The sequence below is a fragment of the Bos indicus x Bos taurus genome, chromosome 19 (assembly GCF_003369695.1).
Source record: "Bos indicus x Bos taurus breed Angus x Brahman F1 hybrid chromosome 19, Bos_hybrid_MaternalHap_v2.0, whole genome shotgun sequence".
In the NCBI taxonomy this organism is placed as follows: domain Eukaryota; kingdom Metazoa; phylum Chordata; class Mammalia; order Artiodactyla; family Bovidae; genus Bos; species Bos indicus x Bos taurus.
In genome coordinates this window covers 24,901,010-24,925,411 of record NC_040094.1, presented here as the reverse complement: position 1 = coordinate 24,925,411, position 24,402 = coordinate 24,901,010, and the positions used below count along the sequence as shown (strand labels likewise).

At 45.7% G+C, this 24,402-nt stretch overlaps 2 protein-coding genes across 7 annotated transcripts in view; one reads left to right on the top strand and one right to left on the bottom strand.

The window, feature by feature from the left end:
- Positions 1 to 3,017: 3,017 nt before the first annotated feature.
- LOC113878295 (olfactory receptor 1D5-like) lies at positions 3,018 to 4,022 on the top strand. The gene has a single exon (XM_027519322.1). The coding sequence runs from the start codon at positions 3,030 to 3,032 to the stop codon at positions 4,020 to 4,022; it is 993 nt and encodes a 330-aa protein (XP_027375123.1). The 5' UTR covers positions 3,018 to 3,029.
- Positions 4,023 to 15,810: 11,788 nt separating this feature from the next.
- Positions 15,811 to 24,402, bottom strand: part of RAP1GAP2 (RAP1 GTPase activating protein 2) — a 217,756-nt gene continuing 209,164 nt past the window's right edge. For 4 of the 6 annotated variants that reach the window (XM_027516683.1, XM_027516687.1, XM_027516685.1 and 1 more), the window contains 3 exons: positions 21,437 to 21,513; positions 20,989 to 21,027; positions 15,989 to 20,140 (listed from right to left, as the gene is read on the bottom strand). In XM_027516683.1, coding sequence (XP_027372484.1) covers positions 21,019 to 21,027; positions 21,437 to 21,513 — 86 coding nt within the window. In that variant the 3' untranslated portion in view covers positions 15,989 to 20,140; positions 20,989 to 21,018. Of the gene's footprint in view, positions 20,141 to 20,988; positions 21,028 to 21,436; positions 21,514 to 24,402 lie in introns of all 6 variants that reach the window. The other 2 variants (XR_003506667.1, XM_027516682.1) reach the window with 1 other exon arrangement.

Below are 24,402 nucleotides of genomic sequence, written 5' to 3'. Positions count from 1 at the left end.
AACAGACACATAGATTATTTCTATCTTTGGAGCATTATGTGTGTATTAGTTGCTCAGTCATGTCTGACTCTTTGCGACCCCATGGACTGAACCCCACCAGGCTCCTCTGTCTGTGGGATTCTCCAGGCAAGAATACTGGAGTGGGTTGCCATGACCTCCAGGGATCTTCCTGACTCAGGGATGGAACCGTGGTCTCCCGAATTGCAGGCAGATTCCTTATCGTTTGAACTTATAATGCTACGATAAACATTCATGTACAAGTTTGTATGTGGACCTATGTTTTCATTTCCCTTGGGAGATACCTAGAGTGGAACTGCTGAGTCATTTGGTAACTCTGTGATTAGCCTTTTGAGGAATTGCTAGACTGTTTCCAAAACGGCTGCACCATTTTTCATTCCCATTGGCAGTATAGAAGTGTTCTGATTTCTTTACCTCCTTGCAAAGGCTTGTTATTTTCTGAACTGTTTATTATCTGAATTGTTCCTAGAGGGTGTGAAGTGGTGGCCTTCATTTGCATTTCCCTGATGACTAATGATGTTCAGCATCTTGCTGTGTGCCTATTGGCCATTTGTATATCTTCCTTGGAGAAATGCCTTCAGAATCTTTGCCTGCTTTTAATTGGGTCATTTTTCTTTTCATTATTCAGTTATTAGAGTTCTTTATATATTCTACATGTAAATATCTTATCAGATATATAATTTACAAATATTGTCTACCACTGTGGAATTATTTGTACTTTCTTGATACTGTCATTGGGAGAACAAACATTTTTAATTTTGGTTAAATTGAATTTATTTTTTCTTCTGTTGCTTTTGGTGTCATATATAAGAATTCTTTGCCAAATCTAAGGTTTGAAGATTTGCCTATGTTTTTTTCTGAGCCTTTCAGAGGAGGCTGGTGGGGTACAGCCCATGGGGTCGCAAAGAGTCGGACATGACTGAGCAACTAATACACAGATATAATGTTAGCTCTTATATCTTTGTCATTCATCAATTTTGAGTTAAATTTTGCATAGAGTGCAAGGTAAAAGTTCACCTCTTTGGCACATGGCTATCCTGGTGGCCCAGAATGGCCCAGAACTATTTGTTGAAAACATCTTTTCCCCGCTGATCTTGACATCGTTGTTGAAAATCAGTTGACAACAGACACATGAGTTTATTTCTGGAATCTCAATTCTATCCTATTGATCTATAGGTCTACCTTTATTGCTTTGTAGTAAGATTTGAAATTGGGAAGTGGAATCCTCCAAATCTGTTTTTGTTTTTCAAAATGGTTTTGGCTATTCTGGGTCTCATGCAATTTCACATGGATTTTTGAACTAATTTACATGAAGTTCTACAAAGAAGTCAATTGGGATTCTGATAGAGGCTGTATTTAGTCTATAGATCTAATTGGGGACTATGCCATCTTAACAATATTAAGTCTTCCAATCCATGAGCATGGGTTTTGTTTCTGATTATCTAGATCTTTAATTCTTTCAACAATATTTGTAGTTTTCAGAGTATAAATTTTGAATTTTTGTTAAATTTATTCCTAAAGATCATTTTCTGTTTGGTGCATTTATGAATAAAATTATTTTCTTAATTTCATTTTCTGATTATTTATTACAAGTATAAAAATGCAATTTTTCTATATTCATCTTGCTCCTGCAACCTTTTCTGACTTCATTTATTATTGTAGTTTTTTAGTAGGAATATTTAGTAAGATTTACTATATGCAAGATCATGTCATCTTTGAAGAGAGATACTATAATTCCTCATTTCCAATCTAGATGTCTTTTAATCATTTTTCTTGACTAATCATCTTGGCTAAATTAAGTTTTCATTTTAGTTTTAATTTTTCAGTATTGCTTGAATGATTCACACTGGAATTTTTTTGGCTTTTAATCAATAAATTCCAACAGAGTATAGAAGCTATTTTTATTTGGAAAAATAATTCCATGTAATATATTTTTAAATTCATATCTTAAGCTGTTGAAGAAATTCCAACAAATTCTAAACACTAGAAATGGACAATAAATGAAATCAAGTTTAATTTGAAATCTAATGCACACCAAATCATACCAAAAAGATGATAAAGATGACATGTACAAAAAAGAAACTATAGGTAAACCTCATTTATATTAGTGAATACCACTACAAAAGCCTAAATAAAACATGATAAGTAATTTAAACCAGGAGTGTTAACATATTTTTCTGTTTCTGCTTTTTGAATGTTCTAGGTCTTCACTGCAGTACATGTGCTGTTTGTGGTGTGTGGGCTTAGTTGCCCCTTGGCGGTATTTTTAAATATTAGAAAAACTATTAACATAGTGTCTCATGATAGGCACTGAAAAGTATCTGGTTAAAAATGCAACAGCTACACCTGATTTTTGAAACACTATTGGTAAAATACAAAGAAAGATGGTTGTTAATATATACATACATCGCTGCTTAAATCTGTTTATATTGGTCATTCTGCTTAAAACTCTTTACACAGTATAAAATTTTTAAAATCTTAACAAGGCTAGCATGATCTGGGTACTTCTTACTGCACAACCTCATATCCCTTTGTTTATTTTCAATGGCATTTTGGTTGACTGTCTTAGGCTTCCCAGATCATTTTATCAGTAAACAGTGATACATTTTTCTTTTCCCTTCCATCAGCTTTACTTTTACCCTCTTTGTCCAATTGTACAGTATCCATTTGCTATAATGCATATACCTGTTTCAAATATTATTTTCAAATTTATGCAATATCAAAATACAGCATACGAAATCTTTAGGCACTTCAAGGATATTGTAAGATGACAGGACTTAAAATAAGACATAGACATTATTTCCATAATATTGAATATGCCAGATCAGAAGTTGCTGGAATGATTAGGCTGCATAAAGATTTTCTACATTATGGTTTTTTTCTCTGGTATTACTTTGCTGCTTATGGGAAAAAAATTCTGAAATCCAGCCTGAAGTATTTTTATTGTTAAGAAAATAGTTGATTTTGCCTATCTGAATGTCCTTACTCAATCAAAGGCAATTAGTAAATATATGTTGGTACTGATGTTGCAGACAGCTGGGAAAATGCATGGCAGCAACCAAAGTGGGGTCTCTGACTTCCTACTCCTGGGGATCTCGGAGAGTCCTGAAGAGCAGCAGATCATGTTTTGGATGTTCCTGTCCATGTATCTGGTCACAGTAATGGGAAACTTGCTCATCATCTTGGCCATCAGCTTTGATTCCCACCTACACACTCCCATGTACTTATTCTTGGCCAACCTCTCCTTCACCGACCTCTTCTTTGTCACCAATACGATCCCCAAGACATTGGTGAACCTTCAGTCCCAGGACAAAGCCATCTCATACACAGGGTGTCTGACCCAGCTCTACTTCCTGGTCTGCTTGGTGACCCTGGACAACCTCATCCTGGCCACGATGGCATATGACCGCTATGTGGCCATCTGCCGCCCTCTCTGCTACATCACAGCCATGAGCCCTGGGCTCTGCATTTTGCTCCTCACCTTGTGTTGGGCCCTCTCTGTCCTGTATGGTCTCTTTCTCACCCTCCTCATGACCAAGGTGACCTTCTGTGGGCCCCAGAGAATCCACTACATCTTCTGTGAGATGTACGTCCTGCTGAGGCTCGCCTGTTCCAATACCCAGATGATTCATACAGTGCAGATTACCACAGGTTGCTTCATCTTCTTCACCCCCTTAGGGGTCATGGTCATGTCCTATGTCTGGATTGTCCGAGCCATCCTCCGAATACCATCAGCCTCCAGCAAATACAAAGCTTTCTCCACCTGTGGCTCCCACTTGGCTGTGGTCTCCCTCTTCTATGGGACACTTAGTATGGTATATCTGCAGCCCCTTAAAACCCACTCCATGAAGGACTCAGTAGCCACAGTGATGTATGCTGCGGTGACCCCCATGATGAACCCTTTCATCTACAGCCTGAGGAACAAGGACATGCATGGGGCACTGGGAAGACTCCTCTTAGGAAAAGCCTTCCAGAGGTTGATAGGAAGGAAACTGAGGCACTGAAGTGGAGTCTGGGGATTTCCTCCATCATGTGCAAGGCATTATCCTGTATGAGATACAGGAGTTAATTAAGACACAGATCCAGCCCAGAATGAATTTGTTGCTTTATAGTAAAGAAAAGACATGTATGTGTAACCCAATGACCCCTAGACTTCACCAGCCTTGGCAATAAATAAGGGCACGCTAAGACTAACAGAAGGAGTCTGCTTTTAATCAACAGCAGAAGAAATTCAAAGAAATCGTCAAAGAAACCTTTCAACTTGTCAGACAAGACCACAGTCCAAGCCTCATCCAGATATATTCAATTATAGCCTAAGGAGGTCACTCATGCTAATATACATCCACTGAAATTTCTGAGCTCTGACCTTCTCTTAGGAGAATGGCTTGCAAGCCATTTATAGATGATGATTTGTGTTACCCCCACTGCAGGTGTCATAGGCAAAACTGCCCCTTACCAGATACACTGCCAGGGAGGGTATATGCCAAGAATTTTTTTTTCATCATTTATCTTTATTTATTTATTTTTTGTTTTTGTTTTGTTTAATTTTATTTTATTTTTAAACTTTACAATATTGTATTAGTTTTGCCAAATATCGAAATGAATCCGCCACAGGTATATCTGCGTTCCCCATCCTGAACCCTCCACCCTCCTCCCTCCGCTCCCCTCCCCTCCCTCTGGGCCGTCCCAGTGCACCAGCCCCAAGCATCCAGTACCGTGCATTGAACCTGGACTGGTGACTCGTTTCATACATGATATTATACATGTTTCAATGCTATTTTCCCAAATCTCCCCACCCTCTCCCTCTCCCACAGAGTCCATAAGACTGATCTATACATCGGTGTCTCTTTTGCTGTCTCGTACACAGGGTTATTGTTTCCATCTTTATAAATTCCATATATATGCATTAGTATACTGTATTGGTGTTTTTCTTTCTGGCTTACTTCACTCTGTATAATAGGTTCCAGTTTCATCCATCTCATTAGAACTGATATCAATCTGAAATAATGAGAGTGGTGAACGACAATGCCATCAAGACAGTACCACAGCCTGGGTTCTCCAGAAGTAGGCGCTGAGATGGAGTTTGGAGTACAAGGTGTTTGTTAGGAATAGACATATGTGAAAGAACAAGTGAAGAAGCTCCATCAGGCAGAGGACGAAGTCAAATTACAGGCAAGCCACAAAGTGCTGACCAACCCAGCACGGAGATCTCGAGTGAACACTGACCATCAGAGTTGTCTCACAGCAAGCCAAAACGGACAGGCTTTATAACCCCCAGCTGTGGACTACCCTGGGGAAGAAGCAGCTGCAAACAAGGAGGGTATGTGCAGCTGAAGAAAACCCTTGAGGAGCTGACAGCTAGGCTCTCTGCTGACTGCTGCATTCTCCACAGCTAGAAAGCAAGCCTGTCACTGAAGAGGGATCTGGGAAGCACAGCTCCATTTTTTCAATGCAGAGGCATTGTCTTCGAGGGCCACCTATAGCTAGTTAGAAAGTTCAGGTTTTATTCTGTATACATAAATGCCTCTTTGCATAAACTGTTGTGAAGGACATTCAGGTAACTTAGAAGTTCCCTCTGGATAGGGAAATAGGGACATCAAAGTAAGAAAGAAACTTTTCACTAATTATTCATTTCTGCAGCTTTATTTTTTATCATGTTTATGTTACTAAAAAAAAAAAAAAAAAAAAAAACCACTGTCAAGAGTAAAATGAAAAATAAGTCTGCAACCTTCCTTCCACACCCCCATATCTGCTTTGATATCCAAAGAGTAACCCACAGTTAATCCTTTCCTCCATAGATTTTTCTGGCCCAAAAATTTGTCTATGTCTACATAGGAACAAACTACTTAAAATTACCTAGACACAGCAATAAGACTCTGTGTTATCTTCATAGTTCAAAGTTCAGAGCAATAGAAGAGAGACCTAGACGGGTAGTGACCAACGCTGCTGGAGTGGTTTTTGCCAGGTTGCCAGTGTGGCAGTGCCCACTACAATAAGCATCTTACCTCCTGACCCAAGCCCACATGATTAGACCACTAACTCTGTGAAAGTGAAAGTCCTTCAGGGTCTGACTCTGCGACCCCATGGACTATACAGTCCATGGAATTCTCCAGGCCAGAATACTGGAGTGGGTGGCCTTTCCATTCTCCAGGGGATCTTCCCAACACAGGGATCAAACCCAGGTCTCCCGCATAGCAGGCGGATTCTTTACCAGCTGAGCCACAAGGGAAGCCCAAGAATACTGGAGTGGGTAGCCCATCCTTTATCCAGTGGATCTTCCCAACCCAGGAATCAAACCAGGGTCTCCTGCATTGCAGGCGAATTCTTTACCAACTGAGCTATCAGGGAAGCCAGAGTAACAGTGCCACACTGGCTTGTAGAGCATTTTCCATATTCAATTTTATTGTTTAGCAAGGATCCTCCCAGTTCCCATTCTAGTGTGCTCCTTCAGCCTTTTATCTACAAACGTCTATTCAGCAGCACCAAGCCCTGGGCTGCAGACAGCTGGGGAGCCAGTTTTTCTCTGAAAACCATGTGTGTGTTTGTGTGTGTGTTGGAGGAGGGTGGAACAGCACCATAATTTTTCCACTACCCACAATAGGCATCCCGCCTTGGGCCTACAAGTTTTCCAAGGACTAATAATTTATGACTGAATCCTATATATATATAATGTATTATTGACGCCAAAATACTAAAACTTCAAAGTTAAAATTACTAATTTTTTTTTTCAATGTCTACAAATACAAATGTCTAAGGGGCCTTCAAAAGTATGATGCTCCCATTGGGAGATCCCAGCTGAAGGGAATACCTCCTGCCCAGCTCTGGTAGGAAAGGGTAAGGGCTATCTACAGTGATCTCCTTCCCCATTCAGGACTCTACCCCAGACTCCAGATCTCTAGCTCAAGACAAGACATCCCTTCCCACGCTCCAGCCATTTTCTACAGGGTTGGCACTGCTGAGCCCCCCCAAATCCACAGCGGTTACAGCTGTCTCTCGAAGAGAGCAATAGAAGAGAGACCTGTGTGCCGTGGGTCTGAGGCAAACAACGCTAAAGAAAAATGACAGCCACTCGGAGTGCATCGGCTCCGCCACAGAAGCCGGCTAAAGCGCCAAGGAGAACCTCGGCCACCCCAAAGCGAGAGCCGCCAGAGTAAGGAGGCAGCATCCACTGGAAAGTCTTCAGACGAGGGGTTGAGCCTCCTGTGTGATAGACCAATGGGAGGCCCTGATTGATTGGTCCTTGTAAACCCGGACTTCTGGGTCTCTCACCCCTTTCAAACCCCCAGGAGGGGCTGACCAAAGACACCGGGCCAACAGCCAATGAGGAGATCAGAAAAGCGGGACTCCCGCAGAACCAGCTAATGAAAAGCTGGGAAAAGTCGGCGCTCTATTCATTCCCAACCGCCGCAAAGCGACGCCTGCTGCTTCCGCTGGTTGCGCGCGCCCTCCAGTGGCGGCTGGGCAGAGATCTTCAGCCTCATTACTGTTGTTCAGTCACTCAGTCGTGTCCGACTCTTTGCGACCCCATGGACTGCAGCACTCCCGGCTTCCCCGTCCTTCACCATCTCCCGGAGCTTGCTCAAACTCATGTTCATTGAGTCGGTGATGCCATCCAACCATCTTATCCTCTGTCGTCCCCTTCTCCTGCCTTCAATCTTTCCCAACATCAGAGACTTTTCTAGTGAGCCGTCTCTTCGCCATCAGGTGGCCAAAGTATTGGGGCTTCAGCATCAGTCCTTCCAATGAATATTCAGGGATGATTTCCTTTAGGATTGACTGGTTTGATCTCCTGGCAGTCCAAGGGACTCTCAAGTCTTCTCCAACACCACAGTTCAAAATCATCAATTCTTCAGCACTCAGCCTTATATACGGTCCAACTTTCACATCCATATATGACTAAGGGAAATACCATAGCTTTGACTATACGGACCTTTGTTAGCAAAGTAATGTCTCTATATAAGTGTCATTATAGAAACTTAAATCTAGTTTCCCATCTTTGCGGTGGTGGTGGTGGTCGTGGTCATGGTGGTGTAGTCACTAAACCACGTCCGACTCTTGCATAGTGTTCAGTCAAGTCAGAGGAAAGGATGTCCCTGCAAGCCCTCCAGGTCCACTGGGGAGCAAAACAGTCCTGGATCCTTTTACCTTTCCTTAAACTAAGTAATGGGCTTCCCAAGTGGCGCTAGTGGTAAACAACCTGCCCGCCCATGCAGGAGATGGAGGAGACCCAGGTTTGCTCCTGGGTCAGGAAGATCCCCTGGAGGAGGGCATGCAACCCGTTCCAGTATTCTTGCCTGGAGAATTCTACAGACAGAGGAGCCTGGCAGGCCACAGTTCACAGGGTTGCAAACAGTCTGACACAAGTAAGACACGAACTTAGCACACATGCAAACTAATAATTCTTTCCTACCAGCACCAAGCACCTACTCCCACTGCCCTGGCTCTGTCTTTTGTCGAGGAATTTGATGCAAAGTTTCTAAATGAAATATGAGCAGACTAAGTCTAAGATTACATTTTTTAAACAATGTGTAATGACAACAATCAGATAGTTAAACAAGCAAAGGCATTTGATAAAATTTAACATCGATCACTGAGTTTAAAAACAAAATATTCTCAGCAAATTAGGAATTCAAAGAAACCTTAATTAATTATTAAAGACTTAGAAGACCACAGTGAATTACAAACTGTATGATACTCCAGAAGCATTCCTGCTAAAGTCTAAATGGATATTAATAGCCCTACTGTCATCAATTTCGTTTAACGTTTTAGAAGAGCCTGACCAAGCTATAAGACTTTAGACAGGGCAGGGCAGTCAAGTGGAAAGAAAAAAGATACTATGATTAATTAGGTCAGGTAAAATGATTTATACTTGAAAAACCAGAAAAATCCACTAAAGAATTCAGTAAGATAACTGGAAGAAAGGCATATTTGTGTATAGAATGTGTTGTGTTTGAGTATACAAGGAAAAAAGAAGGAAAGAAGTAAAAGTAAAGATTTGACCTGTTATGGCATCTGGTCCTATCACTTCATGGCAAATAGATGGGGAAATAGAGGAAACAGTTTCAGACTTTATTTTGGGGGGCTCCAAAATCACTGCAGATGGTGACTGCAGCCATGAAATTAAAAGACGCTTACTCCTTGGAAGGAAAGTTATGACCAACCTAGATAGCATATTCAAAAGCAGAGACATTATTTTGCCCACAAAGATCCGTCTAGTCAAGGCTATGGTTTTTCCAGTGGTCATGTATGAATGTGAGAGTTGGACTGTGAAGAAAGTTGAGCACCGAAGAATTGATGCTTTTGAACTGTGGTGTTGGAAAAGACTCTTGAGAGTCCCTTGGACTGCAAGGAGATCCAACCAGTCCATCCTAAAGGAGATCAGTCCTGGGTGTTCACTGGAAGGACTGATGCTGAGGCTGAAACTCCAATACTTTGGCCACCTCATGCAAAGAGTTGACTCATTGGAAAGGACCCTGAATGCTGGGAGGGGTTGGGGGCAGGAGGAGAAGGGGACGACAGAGGATGAGATGGCTGGATGGCATCACTGACTCGATGGACATGAGTTTGGGTGGACTCCGGGAGTTGATGATGGACAGGGAGGACGGGCGTGCTGCGATTCATGGGGACACAACTGAGCAACTGAACTGAACTGACCTCTGTATACCCTTTTAAGCTTCCCTGATGGTTCAGAGGTAAAGAATATGCCAGCCAAGGCAGGAGACACAGGTTCGAATTCCTGGGTTGGGAAGATCCCCTGCAGAAGGAAATGGCTACCCACTGCCGTTTTCTTGCCTGGGAAACTCCAGAGACAGAGGAGCCTGGCAGGCTACCGTCCATGGGGTCACAAAAGAGTCCAGCACAACTTAGCGACTAAAAAACAACAGAACAATACACTTTTAAGGTTCCAGCAGGTGGGTGCAGAGATCTACTTCTCTAGCAGTCATTCAAGATAACTGTCGTAAGTTTCCTTGCGTATTAAACCTGCACCTACCAGTCTGGAGCGGTCTGACTCTTCCATCTCTCCCCGTGCTCCATGTAGACAGTGCCAGTTTCACACTTCACGGGAAACTCCTGAGGTGACGAAGCAGCAGGTGTAGGAAAGGGGTGCTTCTGGGAGAAGCCAATGAGTGCTCCTGGCCGTGGCACATCGCGGGCCCAGGCACTAGAGAAACTGCGGGAAAGGCCTGGATCGGCTGCCGAGACAGCAGTCGACACTCGGGCAGCCAAACCTGGAGTCGACGCATGCGCAGCAAGTGTTTGCCCAGTGAGGGTTGAGAGCTTGTCGAGCACACATAGGAGAACCGGAAAGGGCCAGGCTTTGGCTTCAGAAATACACAGAATACTGAGAGGAGAAATTCAGGATGGCTGCCTCACTCTTTAAAACAGAGGGACCGAGCTCTGTGATGAAACTGGCCCAATGGCCAATTCCCCACCTCACAAAGAGAGACCGCACTCAAAAGAAACACCAGATTGCCAACACTACCTCAGAAAGGGCAAAGGCTTTTCTGAGGAGAAATCTGGAATAGCTGGCCTTCTCTTTTGTTGTTGTTGTCGTCAATTCTTTTATTTTTCTCCTGTAGTTTTTTAATAGGAGAAAGGGGAGAAAACAGCTTCTAGGAAAAAGGAGTGCTGCATAGTGACATAATCTGTACCATATTTATTCAAATAGCTGGCCTTCTAATTCGAAAAGGATAAAGAGATCTGTGATGGAAAGAAAGATGTGCAGCTCTCTGATTCAGCCAGGGAGACTGCTCTCTCTGAGGTGAAATCCTGAGGCTCAGCCCTACCTCTTGAATAGACAGACATCCCATCAGAGGAGATATGCTAGTTGGTCAGTATTGTTAAACAGAGAGACAGTCCTTCAGGAAGAAAAAAGTCCCATGGTCAACCTTCCAGCTGACACAGAAACACAGCTCTCTGAGGAGAAAGGCAGGAAGCTCAGAACTACGGTTCAGTCAGAGACAGCCCTCCAGAAGGTGAAGGGCTGGCCAGTAAGAGACCTTCAGACCTCCGTTCAGGTGGAGACAGGTCTCTATGAGATGAAATTCAGAAGAGTCAGCAGGTTTTTTCAAACAGAGAAACAGACCTCTCTGAGGAGATAATGCCCGATGACTGGTCCTCCACCTCAGACAGACCATACTCTGAGGAGAAATGCCAGATTGCCAGCACTCTGCCTCAGAAAAGGACACAACTCTTTCCGAAGAGAAATCTTGAATTCTCAGCCTTTCTTATCAGACAGACAAACTGCTCTGAGGAGAAAAGACAGATGTCTAGCTCCTTTATTTGTACAGGGAGATAGCTGTCTCTGGGGTGAAGTGCCAGAGGCTCAGCCCTCCCCCCTCCACAGCTTGGCAGCTCTGATGGAGGAGAAATGCTTGGTGGTTGATTTTCTTTAGCAAACCACAAAAATAGGAGAAATGCTCAATAAGCAGCCTTCAGGTTCACAAGGAGAAATAGCTCTCTGAGGAGAAAGGCAGGAGCCTGAGACCTACCATCTAGTCAGAGACAGCGCCTCTAGGACGTTACATGCTGGAGAGCCAGGCTTCTTCAGACAGACACAAGGCACTCTGAAGCAATTTCCAGATGCCAGCTCCTTTTTCAAACAGACAGAGCTCTCAGAGAAGTGCCCAATTGCTGATTCTCCCCTTTGACAGGGATTCTCTGAGGAGAACAGCCAGAATTCCAGTTCTCTACTGCAAGCAGTTAACTCCTTATGAGGAGAAACCGCAAATGGCCTGGAGCTAGTGCGTGTGTCTCTGCTCTAAGGGTTTTCCAAGTGAGGTCTAAGAGCTTGCCAAGCCTGCACAAGGCGATAGGAAGGACAGGGAAGGCTGGCACGCTGCAATCCATGGGACCACAGAGTCCGACACAACTTAGCCACTGAACTACAACAAAACCTGCACAGGTGTACCAGAAACAAAACTCCTTTACCCTTTGCAGTGCCTCTCTTGCACCCTCTACTGACAAAGCCTAACATCATGCCAGCTGACAAAGGAAACAATTCATGACCCCAAATCCATTTCAAGGTCTAGGCAGTGAAGACAAAATGGTGCTGACACCAGCTTAGCTGGTCTTCAGAGAGAATAAACCAAACAAAAAGGCTTCACATGTTCATAAGGAAGTGACATAACACAACAGGGAAAAAAGAAATACAGAGAAATGCAGGAAGAAGTGAGAGATAGGCATAAGGCCTGATGACCTTTGCTGTCTTACTGTTGGCCTAGTTGTAGCCCCTTCCTTTTGAATCTAGGAGAAATACTCTCTTTTTTTTCCTCATTGTTTTATGAAGTATAGTTGATTTACCATATTGCATTAATTTCAGATGTACGGCAAATTGATTCAGTTTTGTCTTTCAGATATTTTTTGTTATAGCTTATTATAAGATATTGAATATAGTTCCCTATGCTATACATTAAGCTCTGTTGTTCATCAATTTTTTGTATAGACCCCTATCTTCTTTTAATAAATGTCTCCATTCTTGTCCATTTAAACTAGTTTGAACTGCTTCAAGTTCTGCAACCTAGTCATCCTAGTGTTCATGGGCTAGCATTAGTCACTGAATTAAAATCTTAGATAATAATTTTATCATTGCTGAATCCTTGTAATAGATTCCAGTTGTTTATATCTGCTGGAAATGTATCCTTTATCTTTTTTGGAAACTCTCTTCCTTAATAGAAAATTCTACGGCATTCCCTGGAGGTCCAGGGGACTCAGTGCTTTCACTGCCATGGTTCTATGTTCAGTCCCTGGTCAGGGAACTAAGATTTCCTCAAGCCATGAGGCACAACACCGCCCCACCCCCCAAAATAAGAAAGAAAAAAATATCTATAATTAAACAAGTTAAAATCCTTTCCCATTACATACACTATTATACTAGGTTTCATAGATAGATTTCATCCGGGCTTTGCTGTTCATTTTCCCTGAACTTTTCCTCAAATTCCTTATTAGTGATAAATTCTTGTAAACCCACCAATTGATATTTTAGAGCAAGGCTATGAAGACTTCCTTGTTAGTCTTATATATTTTTTAATGTTAATATAATATTTTAAAGGTGATTAGTAAAATTTATCTGATCCAATACTTTGAGCACATTTTCTCCCATCTTTCTCATAAAGTGTCTGCATTTTTCTGTAACACAATCTAACTTACGTCTGTCTAATCATTTGTATGTCTTCGTGTGGGGTCATTTAGTGGCAGTTTGTTTCTGCTAGTTCCTTTATATGGGCTGTTCTGTGTTATTATTCCCCTTGATGGAGTCAATTCATCAACCACATCCTTTCATTTACCTACTGTAGTTACTAAATTACTTTGCCTCTAACATCATTAGTGACAGGGAACATGTCACCCAGGGGTGCTGTCTTCAGCCCTTTCCAGCAGCTGATATGTCCCTAGATTGCCAGTGGGTTTCCAAAGTCTCCCATCACATCTTTCATCTGATAATTCGTTTTGGTTTGGAGAAAGAGGCTCTAGCTGTATTTTAATTTTTAATTTTAATTTAATTTTTAATCCTCAGGATCTGATTTTTTTATTTCTTTTCACCAAGTTCTTTCTCTCTGCTTCAGGCATGACCTCATCTTTTCTCCCAGTCTTATTACAGGAGGCCCTGGTCATTCACACAGCCATAATGCATTTTCATCTTAAACTATTATTCCTTACAAGCTTCATGTTTTATTTGTATTTCTCTATCCTCTTCTAAGTGATTTTCTTTCATTTTCCTGTAAGAGCTTGTGTCTTGCTGGGACAGACATTTCTCCCATAATTGTGATAATGATAATAACAATCCCCTTAGGTGGGGGACTGGCATCTCTCAAACCCCCCACACCCTCATCCATTTCTCACTGGACCTGAGACTATTGTAATAGGAAAGGGACGTATATAGAGACTACAAACCAGATCAGTGCATCAGAATCCTTCACAAGCTTATTAAAAATGCAGATTCCTGGGACCAAATCAAATTCGAACCTCTGGAATGATGCCTGATATCTGCATTTTTAACAATCTCGCCAGGTGATTTTTATGCACTCTAAAACTAAAATGCTTGAAAAGAAGCCATCCCTGGATGGGAGTAGTTTTCTCTTCTGAGAGTAGAGGGAGCTGGTTTGAAGTGGGGATGACCTGATGCTCCCAACAGGTATTATCTCTGCCTGAAGAAGTGGAGTCTGGTGGCCCCCTTCAGTGGAACCCTGCCTTTAGATGTCATAACTCCTTCTCAGAGTTCCTCCCTGAAACTTAACTCTGGTTCCCATAAATAGTATGTGTCATGGGAGCACAGGGGCACCATTGAATGTTGGAGGACAGAGTTTTGAATGAGCCATAGCAGTGATCTGCCAAATCTGCATTTCAAATTCAGAGAACCACTGGATCACTGGAACCAACCATGGAGCCCCACCAGGCTGGCAGAAAGGTACCATTTCATTCGAACCAGCAATAAAAGCAACACCCCTCCTCATTCTCCAGACAGTATAAGAGAGGGATGAAAGAAGGAGAGCATTTGGCTCCATGAAAGAAAGAGAGCATTTGGCTTGTCTCTGTTTAGTCCTACAAGATTGAGGGTCCTCCAAACACATCCCACAATGAGTCATGTATGATGATTGTCTTAACATTGCCGAGACCACTGGTCATGGCTAGTGTCTAGAGAAAGGAGAAGGTAGATGTAGGGAAGAGAAGGAGTGCTGGGATGTGACATACAGCAGCAGATATTGCTACCTGCAAGGGTGGTGAGGATAAGGGGACATCCTGAGAGCCGAGTGGACACCAAGGAAGTAGCCAAACTTGAAATTCTTACACTATTAAGCAAAGACTGTATGCATATAGAGTTCTCTCATAACAAGGAAATTTATAACAAATCAGCAGCATCTGAATACCTGCCAAGCACAAGGAGCCAACAGAGGGTTTATATCAGACAGAGAGGCAGAGAGAACCAAGAGAAAGGAGGCTTTAACCACCCCCTACATCAATGTGGGCCTGGTGGCTCAGTGATAAAGAATCTGCCTGCAATGGGAGAGGGCGCACAGTCTGCAGGGAGATGGTGACAGAGGTTAGGGGACTCTGCAATAGCCTTGCTTAGAATTTTCTTAGAAATGAACTGGCATCAAAGATGCCTCCATGCCATGTTGCTTCCTCCCATCTCTTCTTCACTCACGGTCAGACCTGCATGGCAGTCGGACAATTCTTCAGCTTTCTTCAGCTCCCTCCCCATTTTCTCTCACAGGTCTTTCTTCTAACAAATGTTTTCTTCCTGTCTTGGTGACTGCTTCTCAGAGTACCACAACTAACACTGTACTCACTCGGGAGCAGTCTCAAAATGAGAGGTCTCTTCTGCCTCCCTCTTCTTCCTACTAACACTGGTGCAGATGTGCAGAGGAGGAGAGGCTGGGTTGGGGGGCAGGGGAGGACAAGTTAGCCACCTGTCAAAGAAAAACTGCCCCAGAGTTCAAAAGGCAAGGAAGACTTTATTTGAGGATTTGAGGCTATTGCAATCAGGGACAGAGACTGAACTCAACTCCAAATACAACAGGGACAAATGGGGATTTCTAGCCAATGGCAGGGTGAGGAATTGGATGGAAAATTATTAAGAGGAACTTGGTTAGGTATCAAAGGTGAGGGAAGAGCAACTTGATTGGCTATTGAGAATGAAGCTGGAGGGTGGGGGGTGGGTGCCGGTGGTCAGAGGGATGTTTCTTGATTAATACATCTACAGGCTAGATACAGCCCATGGGAATATGGATTCAGTCTCTGATGTACTGAAAGATGCTCAGGACTGGGTCCTAGGCAAAGAAGTCTGAACACTGATGGACACAAAATATCTTATTTATTGTCAATTTCTGCAAAGACACATTTAAGCAACAAAATATACATTTGTCAACTTTTAGAATTCATTTTATACATTAACAAATACAATGTGCTACCATAGCAATAAATTAAATGTACACTATTTACATTACATAGGCAGTCAGGGGTGGGTGTGGGGGTCTACAAATCACCTCCTCTGAAAGAGGAAAGACAGAAAAGTCATCATCACATGGATCATCATCTCCAAGCTACATCTCCAAGCAGGTTCTAGCACACAGAGGAATCTCTTCACACTTAAACGGCGTCACTCCCCAGGCTGGAGTGTGGAAGGGCAACGCCCGGGATAGGGGAGAGCTAACACACATGCTAAGGAGCGCGAAGGGGGGGATTAACCCTTCCAAGTAGAAATGTCACAAAATCAGAAACGATGGCATTTAAATTCCAGTCTTCCAGCCACACACTCTGTCCCTGGGACTGATAAGGACAGGACAGGGCCCTTGCCCCCCAGTAGTGTCTCACTAGGCAGGACTCCACTGTCCTTGGCCTTGGTGGGGGGGTTTCTCCTTTCTCCCAAAGAGGCACATGGCCCTGCTGAAAGGAAGGAGCTGTGGGGTTGGGGTGGGTAAGGAACTGGCGATAAAACAGCCATCAGAGCAGAACAGAATGCCCCAGTGGGGGCCCCCAGGTGGTAGGAACAGCCCTGGCAAACTGCTGACTCTCCCTGCTCTGAGAGAGGGGTACCTGGAGGCTGGAGAGGAGCCATGGGGCCCCTGCCAGCCACCGGTAGCCATGAGATCTGTTTGAACCTCGACCGTTCCCCCACAACAGACTTGTCTCTGTTGACTAAGAATGAATGAGGGTAGTGTTTGAGTTGGCACCTTAAACAGTCAGGGTAAGAACATGAAATGGGCTATCATTCCTTGAGCTGAGGTTTTTATTGACTACCTTTGTTTAACGATCAGGGAGAGTTCAAAGAGTTTCCTTTTACCACTTTTCTCCTTAACTAAAAAAAAAAAGGAAAGTGAGGTTTGGTTAACTGCATCTTTGCCCAGGCCTACACCCTCATTACAGATAGGGACTGAAGAACTAATGTCACTGAGGAACAGTCCCTGAAATCTCTTTCCCTCCTTGTTTTCTTTGCCCGAGCTGGAGCCAAACCCCAGGGCCCTCATTGAAAAAAATCCCAAAGAACATCCCTCCTGAAAAGAACAGAGGCTGAGACTGAGCCCCACCAGCACTTGTGGCTGCTGACACCTCCCAGCCAGTGCCGAGAAACTGGCTCACTGGCTTCCTCAGATCTCAGGGCCCCGGTAAATCCAGTCTCTTGTTCCACCAACCACATAGGTAGTGCCGAAGAAAGGGCTCTGGGTTGTGGATTCTCATCCCAGCTTTGCCACCAGCTGACTATGTGACCTCAAGCAAGCTGTTTCCCTTCACTGGAGCTGAAGGTTCTCATCTGGAAGGTGACACGGTTGGATTAGATGCTAAAAGGGGCCCGGAAGGCTTGGACATGGAGATGAAGCTCACAAGACTGAACCACAGAATGTTTTTCCCATTTCCATCCATTAGCAGCAATAGAAACTCTAGCTAAGACCTTCTCTCTCCAGCTCTCTCTGCATCTGTTTTTAAGCCTTAGCTCGGTAGAGGCATATGGATGCCCAACAGAGCTGAAAAGTATAGCTTCTTCCATGAGGTCCCAGAGCCAAAGTTACGTCCAGGAAATATGTCTCTGATGGGACGCCTCAAATGCCAGCAAGAACACCATCAGGGATGAGTCTGGTCATAAGGACCAAGGAGGTTGGAGCAACCTTTGAGCCTCAAGACTACATGGGGCAATAAAAGGAAAGACCTTCTGGAGCAATGCAAGAAGGGGATGGAGTGAGCAGCCTTCAGGGATCCAAGCTGCCAGTCCCATGGTCCAGAGGACAAAGGGAGACTGGCCCATCCTCGTTCTCCTTCTCCTCCACAGCCCTGGACCTCAGTGGGGCTGATGCGGTACACTCTAGAGGCCACAAAATAAACTTCCTAGATGAAGTGAGGGAGGGACATTTCCGATCCTGCTCAGAGCATCTCCATCACCACACAGAAGATAGAGGCCACTTCTCAGGTCTGTTTCTTAGGGAGCCCATGTAAGCCTCTCAGTTTCTCTGGACATACTGAGCGATCAACCCGGACCCTGGCTCAGAGGCAGGGGGCAGAGCCCTCCGGGAGCTGGGGGCTGCAGGAAGAGCAGCCAGAGCAGTGGGGGAAGGTGGGTGGAAGGTTCCCAAGTAGGACAGAATGGGGACCACCTGAAAACCCCAGGGGACCCCCAGAGCACGACAAACACAGCACAGCACAACCACCAGGCGGCTGTAAATACAGCTACTCAGAAAAGCCAGCCAGAACCTGGAACAGCTTTTAAAGAAATGGAGTTTGACCTTTCAAGCTCCTTCAGAAGCCCAGCCAAGAGAACTCTGCCAGAATCCATGGGCCTCATTCCAGCCGTGGGCGCTGCTACGGGGATCTTTAATACAAGCTAAACAGACATTGTTGACCTTCTAACCAGAATAAATCTAACCGGACTAGTACTTTGAGCAAACACATTTCCCAGATAGCGTGAAGGGGAGAGGTCCACCCAACCTATAAATAGGATCCCACAGAGTTCACGTGAGTTGAGGATGAAGGACCACGATTTTGCTCTAAAAGCAAAAGCAATGGGGAAATTGTCACATCAGTCAAAAAACAAGTGTAACCTTTTTATGTCTTGCCTTGGGGATAGGCCCAGATCCTGATGCAATCACAGCATTTAGTTGGAAGTCCATGTAATCTGCTCACTGAAACAGGAGCCTAGCGGTATCATCCTGGCAGCTGTGTGTCACTGAGGCCCCATACACACTTGGAGCTGTGGCACCCCTCAAGGGTCTGCTCTTCAGACTCTGTTTAACTTGGAGGACACCTTCTCACCTTAAACCCCACCATGGCCAGTCAACAGAAATGACCTATCACTGACTCAGATGGCTGAGAAGAAAGGAGGGCCCACTTCTCAGAGAGCAAGCCAGCTCAGCCCAGCAAAGGGTGAGGGTGCAGATAACAGGTAGTGTCTGAACTATGCCCAACAGGGACCCAGGTTGCAAGAATCCCACTCATGTGACAAATGCTTACAGACTTGTGGCTGGAGAGGAGAAAAGAAGGATTTAAGATTTAGGGTGGATCAAGCCCTGATAAAACCAAAGGGCTTAGTAGCTGGAAAAAATCCCCCAGGGTGCTGGCGGAGTCCAGACATCTAAACTGCAGAAAGACACCTCCCATCCCCACACCTAAGCTAGACCAACCCATCCAATTGTCCCCCACCCCGCCTCTTGGGCTCCCCCTCTAAGTGGGGGATGGAAGTAACTCTCTTTGCCTCCTGTGAACCTCCATAACCAGCAGTGACTTGGCTCCCAGCCAGCCCTTGGCCCTGAGGTTCTCCTTGGCCAAGGCCCCTGCATGCTCCTGGCTCTCCCTGAATACCCTCCCACCGCCGCTGCCCACCCCTTTGTGGGAAAGGTATCCGCTCAAAGGGGAGAGGCTGACGACTTCCCTGGCAGCTACCACTTTCCTGCAGGAAGTAAAGCCGTCCAAGAAGAACACGCCTCCCATGCGTGCCCAGCTGTGTGTCTCAGCTTCACCCGGCCACATAGCTCGAGATCCCGGGGCAGCAGGGACAAAAGCAGTCTGGCCCGATGTCAGCAGGTGGGTAAGAAACTCCCAGCACAGAAGCAAGTAGATGTTGGGAGCTCCAGACACGAAGGAGCAGCAGAACCGGTTTCTATCAGGACGCCTTCGAGGATGGCTACAAATCTAGATTCTTAGAAAAATGCTCCCTCCGCCACCACTAAGTGTATCTGCTTCGGGGAAGGGAGACATGCTCAGTGTGGCTGCAGCCTCCTGCCTACCACGTCCAGGGTACGGCGCTGCCCCTGCCTGGGTGTAGTGCCCTGCTGTCAGCCTCTGCTGCCCACCTCACCACTCTCTCTGCCTCTCTGGGTACTCTGACTGGTACCCTATCCCCCTCTTCCCTTGCCCAACTCTTTCCCCTGCAGACAAAACGAGATGACAAACGACCCAGACACACATCACATAGGGCGGTCAGGAGCACGGGGAGCCTGGAGGAATGAGGCCTTGCCCAGAGACGGGGAGGTACTGGCAGGGACGGGCAAGGCTGTGGCCAGGTCGGGACACTGGGACAGACAGCTTGTCTGGTGGCCAGGTGGCCAGTGGAAAAGCAGGCCTGTGACGGTCAGAGTAGTGGACGGCACCCCCAAACTTCTGGAATAGGAGCCTTCTCCGAGACAGAATCGGGGCTTCCCTGGAAAAAACAAGAAGGGAGAAGATGATTGAATAGTAGGTAAAGGAAGAGAAGGAGATGCTTGTGCCCACACGTGCTTAGGACGGGTGGCTGCCAGATACAAGGGTGCAGAGCTGCCACCACCTGAGAAGTTGGGCACAAACATTACTTTAGTGAATGAGGCATCTGAAGTCCATACTGGAAGTGGGAATCCAGGTTTGCATAATGAGCGCTCAGTTGCGCTCCTCCCCCTGGTTCCAAATGTGACTCAAACCCCTGGGAGCCCCATGGCAGGGAGAAGGCTGGGCAGTCAGATGGGTCTTTAGTAACTTCCTTAGCAGGAGGCCAGGCCTTGGCGGTGGAGAGCTGGACCCATGCCCTGCTCTGCTGAAAACTTCATGAGTCCCTGCCTGAGGCTGGGAGTAGGGTTCCCCTTGGGCTCACGCTGCACAATGCTTAAGAAACCAGGGCATCTCTGGACACACAGGGAAGACATGTCTCATCTCAGAGAACTGGACAAAGACACAAGGAGACAAAGGCTGCCAACACAGGAAGGCCAGGGGCCAACTGAGGAAGGAGGGCTCTGGGCTACTGCCCTCTGCATGCGGGAACAGGCTGCTCTGGGGAAGGGAGACTCAGTGAGCCTGGTCCAATCCCACCAGGCAACCCTTCCCATGCGCACCCGAGGCCGTGTGCCCTCTTCCCCATCCAGACCTGAGTCCCACCATAGAGACTCCAGGGAAGAGGCACTGGCCCTCCCCAGCAGTCAGGATCTCTCTGGCCATTCTCTGGGTATCAGACCACCAGTACGCTCAATCTTAGTGACACACCCTCCCTCGTGGCCACAGCAGGACCAACACCTGACCCACCTTTGACAAGCGAAGGACTCCTCTTTCACATTAGTGACCCTGTTTCAAGAAAAATCCATATGAGAGTTTTAAATCACTAGACCACATAATCCCCAGTGACTACAGCTTCTGTATATTCGGTGCTCATCTCTCCAGAGAGCCTGGGAAGGGACATGAGGCCCAGGAGCCAATAATTTCCAACTTGCATCTGCCTGTGTCCAAGGGTGTGGCTCTGACACAGGAGGTGTGGAAAGGTGGCTGGTGAACCCCAGGCTGATGCCTGTACCATGGGGACCAAGGGGGAACCAATGGCACCCCCAGATCAGACCAGAGCTTCCTCCCTGCCCCCATGTGAGGTGTGAGGCACCCTCTTCCTCCAACCCCAGGAAGGATGTCTGGCTTCTGGAGGAGATGGGCATGTGGGAGGTGGAAGGCTCCCCCTGCTCCCCCGACGTCCCCAGATCCTTACCGCACTGGAGCTGGCATGACTGAGCTTATCAAAGCGGAATTTCAGGTTTGACCTCGGGGAGTTTCTGCTTTTGACATCTAGGAAAAAGAAGAATGCCCTTGAGAGGAGGGTGGGGCTACAGAGGTCACTGGGGCTAGCGGGTAAGAGCTGGATAGGGAGCCCCAGAGAAGCAGGGGGTGTCCTCTCCACTAGGCACTCTAGCTGACCTGTGCCAATTCACAAGAGCCAACTCTCACATTTTTAGAAATGTCATGAGCTGGTTGTTACACAGTTATCTTTTTTTAATTCTACAAGCTTACAATTAAACAAATTATATTCATCAAAGGTAATCAATACTCAGAAGTCACCTAGTTATTTCAGTACATTTTACTATTATTTATTCTCCTAAGATTATTTACATCCATTATGTCTGATGCTTGTGTGTGCTTAGTCGCTCACACATCGCTCAGTCACATCCGACTCTTTGCGATCCTTTGGACTGTAGCCCACCAGGCTCCTCTGTCCGTGGGATTCTCCAGGAAAGAATACTGGAGTGGGTTGCCATGCCCTCCTCCAGGGGATCTTCCTGATGCAGGAGTCCAATCCGTGTCTCCTGCACTGCCAGCGGATTCTTCACCACTGAGCCATCAGGGAAGCCCCCATTGTGTCAAGTAGTTCTTCCCAACTCCATGTCACATGGATGCTTGAGATCAGCCAGGAACAGTCACACCACGGAAGTCAGCACACACTACAAATCAGAGCTTAATTTAATGTTTTCTTGTCTAGACATAAGAAACTCATGGAGCATATGTTAATAGAATGGATTATACTTGAAAATGTGTTCGTCTCTAGTCATTACATTGTGAATGGCACAAAAAACTGAGAAAACACTCTTTTCGTATTTGAAAACTATTATCTGATTCAGCAGAGAAGCTGCTCACATCACTGACAAAATAATATCAATCAACATTCATGTCAAAACTATACTCATTCATCATCTGGAACTTTATGTTTTCTACAGATACAACAGTTAGGCAAATATCAATAAAAGCATTTTGTGAGAATCAATTGACTCTGAGGAATTTATAGTAAAGAATGTTGTATATTTTGTTAATATCATTATTTATAAATTATGTGCTTCAGATCCTTTAGATCAGTAAAATTTACAGTAAACATATGCCTGTGTGTGTGTGTGTGCGTGTGCGGTGGGACAGCCAGTTGTTAAACGCTGACAGCACACCACTGGCAGGGCACTCCCTTGGCTTTCTGGTTTTCCTCTGGCTGAGATAATCTACAGCTTGGTATACTCCATCTAGAAACTGCTGACTTACTCTTAGTGCTTTATATTCAAAGCTTCCACTCGGTGCTATGACTACCTTTTGGTGAGAGCCGCTAGCACCCTCTCAGGATCCCAGGGAGCTCACGTATGAAATGACCAATGGCCACGGCATTGCAATTATGGAAGACCGATGTCAAGCCCTCCCAGCCACCTCCCTCCCCTCACCCCTGTCTCTTCCTCTAAAACAGGTTTCCAGATCTCCACAAGCCCACCCCAGTCCTACAGGTACAAAGCACAAGTCCTGTGGGGCTGGGAGTGAGAGGCGGCCCCCCCTCAGGGTTAAACACTCCATGGGAGGTGGGGTTGCAATAAGCACAGGCCGGAATCGCAGACCTATTGGAGGTCCCCTTCTGCCCCAGGTGACCTTCAGCAAGTCACACCTCCTTTTACTCAAAACCTTATTTATTTTGATATTTATTTAATATCAAGTAGGATCCAGGCTTGGTTACAGATTCAATCATTCCTTCAATATTTAATTAATAAGCCTTGTTGAAAAAAAAAAATCAGGAAATTCACATTACTACCCCACTTTACAGATGAGGAAACTGAGACTCAGAGAGGTGGGCCTATCAACGCTGCACCAGGATCAGAACCCAGCTCCACAGCTGCTCAGCCACAGAAGGTTGCCGCCCTAACATGATGATTGTTTACTTGGGAACCATGCCTTCTCTTTATCCCTAACATCGCATGTATTTGTCAACACTTCTTCACCATGAGAACCCCAGAAGCACCGTGGTTTAAATGACCCTGCTGGCCCCCTGGCCTTAAACGTTTCTATCATTTAGACTCAAGTTCCTGAACCCCAGCCTGACATTATGGGCAAGATAACTCTTTGTTGCGGGGCAGGGGGGTGGCAGGGTGGGGGGGTTGCCTCGTGCACTGTAGGGCACTTAGCAGCATTCCTGACTTCTGCCCAGGAGATGCCAGCAGCACACTCCCCTCCCACGATCATGAAAATCAAAAATCCTCCAGACACTGAAAAGCATGCCCTAGGAAGCAACATCTCCCCCGGTTGAGAACCACTTATTACACTATTGTTTTCTTCCTGTTATTCAATAAATACTTAGGCTAACAGTTCTGCATCTCTTATAACCGTAAGCTTACTTGCTCATCACACAACCAACCACAGGAGGTAGGAAATATTCTCTTCCCTCCATTTTTCGTTTGGGGAAATGGAGGCACAGAAAAGACTCAGTAACCTGCCCATTGGCACATCACTAGTAAGTGGAAGACCCAGGATTTGGAGCCAAGCTCCAGAGTCCTCCACTACGTAACACTGCCCTCCTCGGGGCAGGACCAACACTCTGATTTCCAGGCCCGCCCAGTGCCCAGTGGTGCCAACCACACATGTCTGCTTGGACACCCCTTGGGCTCCAACCCCTTATTCGCTCCCCAGAGCTGGCTCCTCCTTCTCTGCCTGACTGCAGGGATCACAGAAACCTGAAAAGCCCACACTCTTTGCCTTCCCTGAGCCCTCACTACTGAACCTGGGCACGCCTTGAATCCACATCCTTCTCCCATCACCCCATACACCATCCATGGCCCTGTGACCCCTCACCACTCACAGTGACCCCTCACTGCTCTCCCTCCCTGCATCCACTCCCCACCAACCCTGTCTATTCAGCCAGCTGCAGTCACCAAAACGGTC